At 46.2% G+C, this 2,500-nt stretch overlaps 1 protein-coding gene across 1 annotated transcript in view; it reads left to right on the top strand.

The window, feature by feature from the left end:
- LOC147468113 (inactive pancreatic lipase-related protein 1-like) overlaps window positions 1-2,500 on the top strand; it is a 7,650-nt gene that overhangs the window by 1,340 nt on the left and 3,810 nt on the right. Inside the window, exons 3-5 of the mRNA XM_086554613.1 lie at window positions 1,003-1,157; window positions 1,394-1,491; window positions 1,792-1,945. Coding sequence (XP_086410739.1) covers window positions 1,003-1,157; window positions 1,394-1,491; window positions 1,792-1,945 — 407 coding nt within the window. The remainder of the gene's footprint in view (window positions 1-1,002; window positions 1,158-1,393; window positions 1,492-1,791; window positions 1,946-2,500) is intronic.

The raw sequence follows: 2,500 nt of genomic DNA, 5'->3' as shown, positions 1-2,500 counted from the left end.
TGGGGGGAAGGGGGTGGGGGGAGGGGTGTGGGGGGCTTGGGTGTGGGGGGAGGGGCGTGTGGGGGGAGGGGTGTGGGGGGAGGGGTGTGGGGGAGGGGCGTGGGGGGAAGGGTGTGGGGGGAGGGGTGTGGGGGGTTTGGGTGTGGGGGGGGGGGCGTGGTGGGGGGGGGGTGTGGGGGGCTTGGGTGTGGGGGGAGGGGCGTGTTGGGGGAGGGGTGTGGGGGGCTTGGGTGTGGGGGGAGGGGCGTGTGGGGGGAGGGGTGTGGGGGGCTTGGGTGTGTGGGGAGGGGTGTGGGGGAGGGGTGTTTGTTTGTGTGTTTGTTATTATGGTTAATGGTGATAATAATGATAAAGATGATAGAGATGATTAAAGTAATGGATGATAGTAATTGTGATGCTTACGCTACTAATACTGGCTAATGATAATGATGGTAATTGTGATATTGGTGATAGTGATAGTAATGATAAAAGTGTTGATGTTAATCATGATATGAATGATAATGATGGTGATGATAATAGCAATAACGATTATGATAATGTTCATAATGATAATAAAGATAACAATGATGATGTCAATGACAATAATGATTATATTCATAATGATGATAATGTCAATGAAGATTACAAAGATAATATAATGATAATAATGACAATGATGATAACAATGATAAAAATGATAATGATAGTAATAATAGTGATGGTGAGTATGTTAATGATAAGGCCAACAACAATAATAACATCACTGATAATGGTAGTAATAATAATAATAACAATTATCTTTATCCTTAATACTATAAAAACAATACGGATAATGATAATAATGAAAGGCAATATATGGATTTTTTTTTCTCCAGATGCTCAAACCACTAAGTTTAATGACATTTCATGTTCTAGAAAGATAGGGTAAAATTTGTGACTTAATCCAATTACTAGGTCGACTGGATATATCAGTGATCAACAGTCCCAAAATTTAATGATTCTTTATCTATAAGACCTTTCCAGAAACAACCCAGAAGACGCGAACTACTACACCCTCGTCAAGGGGGACTCAAATAATTTAGCTGCGTCTCCTCTCGATGTCTCTTTGCCTACTTATGTCCTCGTCCACGGTTTTGCTGCGGCGGGAGACGGTGGTTGGCCTCTGCAGGGAAAGACAGGTGAGTCGTTTTAATTATTTTTTATTTTTTGGCTCTTGTTTGGGGGAAATGAATTCATTTTTGGTGGAGTTATTGATTATGTGACAGGGATGATATAATCTGATGATGGTAGTTTGTCCTCTTTTGGATACTAATGACAGTAATGATTGTCACGAGAAAATAAATAGAGGTATTGTTAATGTTGAAGGTATGAGTCTCAGCTGAGTTGCAACAAAGATTCTCTCTCTTATACACAGCAATGCTGGAACTTGGTTCATACAACGTCATCGCAGTGGACTGGAGTAAACTGGCAGAAGCCCCGTGGTACAATATTGCTTTTGCGAGCGTCGATCAGGTAATATATGGAGAGAGAGAGAGAGAGAGAGAGAGAGAGAAAGAGAGAGAGAGAGAGAGAGAGAGAGAGAAAGAGAGAGAGAGAGAGAGAGACAGACAGACAGACAGACAGACAGACAGACAGACAGAGAGAGAGAGAGAGAGAGAGAGAAAGAGAGAGAAAGAGAGAGAATAAACAAAGGCTATAAAATGATATTTACCCCCCCCCAAAAAAAAAAAAAAAAAAAAAAATCAAAACATAAAAAAAAAAAAAAAAAAAATCCATAAATATACTAAACGTCCCGACCCGGCCATCACACAGGTAGGCGCCTTCACAGCGTCCATGTTAGACTGGCTCCACGCGGAGGTCAACCTCGACACCTCAACCCTCCACCTCGTCGGTCACTCCCTCGGCGCCCACGTCGCAGGCAGCGTTGGGCGTCACCTCGCGTCCGCCAAGCTCCCGCGGATTACGGGTGAGTTTTGGGAGAAGGGGTGGGGGAGAGAAAGAGTGTGGGTGGGAGAAAGAGTGTGGGTGGGAGAAAGAGTGTGGGTGGGAGAAAGAGTGTGGGGGAGAGAAAGAGTGTGGGTGGGAGAAAGAGTGTGGGGGAGAGAAAGAGTGTGGGTGAGAGAAAGAGTGTGGGTGGGAGAAAGAGTGTGGGTGAGAGAAAGAGTGTGGGTGGGAGAAAGAGTGTGGGTGAGAGAAAGAGTGTGGGTGGGAGAAAGAGTGTGGGTGAGAGAAAGAGTCTGGGGGAGAGAAAGAGTGTGGGTGGGAGAAAGAGTGTGGGTGGGAGAAAGAGTGTGGGTGAGAGAAAGAGTGTGGGTGGGAGAAAGAGTGTGGGTGAGAGAAAGAGTGTGGGTGGGAGAAAGAGTGTGGGTGAGAGAAAGAGTGTGGGTGGGAGAAAGAGTGTGGGTGAGAGAAAGAGTCTGGGGGAGAGAAAGAGTGTGGGTGAGAGAAAGAGTGCGGGTGGGAGGATAGGAGAGGTGGGAGTGGGAGGGGGGAGGGGAGGGAAGGGGGATGTGAGAGGGAG

This window comes from Penaeus japonicus, unplaced genomic scaffold, assembly GCF_977035675.1.
Source record: "Penaeus japonicus unplaced genomic scaffold, GWHDUDI00000001_assembly GWHDUDI00000030, whole genome shotgun sequence".
In the NCBI taxonomy this organism is placed as follows: Eukaryota; Metazoa; Arthropoda; class Malacostraca; order Decapoda; family Penaeidae; genus Penaeus; species Penaeus japonicus.
The sequence above is the reverse complement of the archived record's forward strand: the minus strand, read 5'-3'. Positions and strand labels throughout refer to the sequence as shown.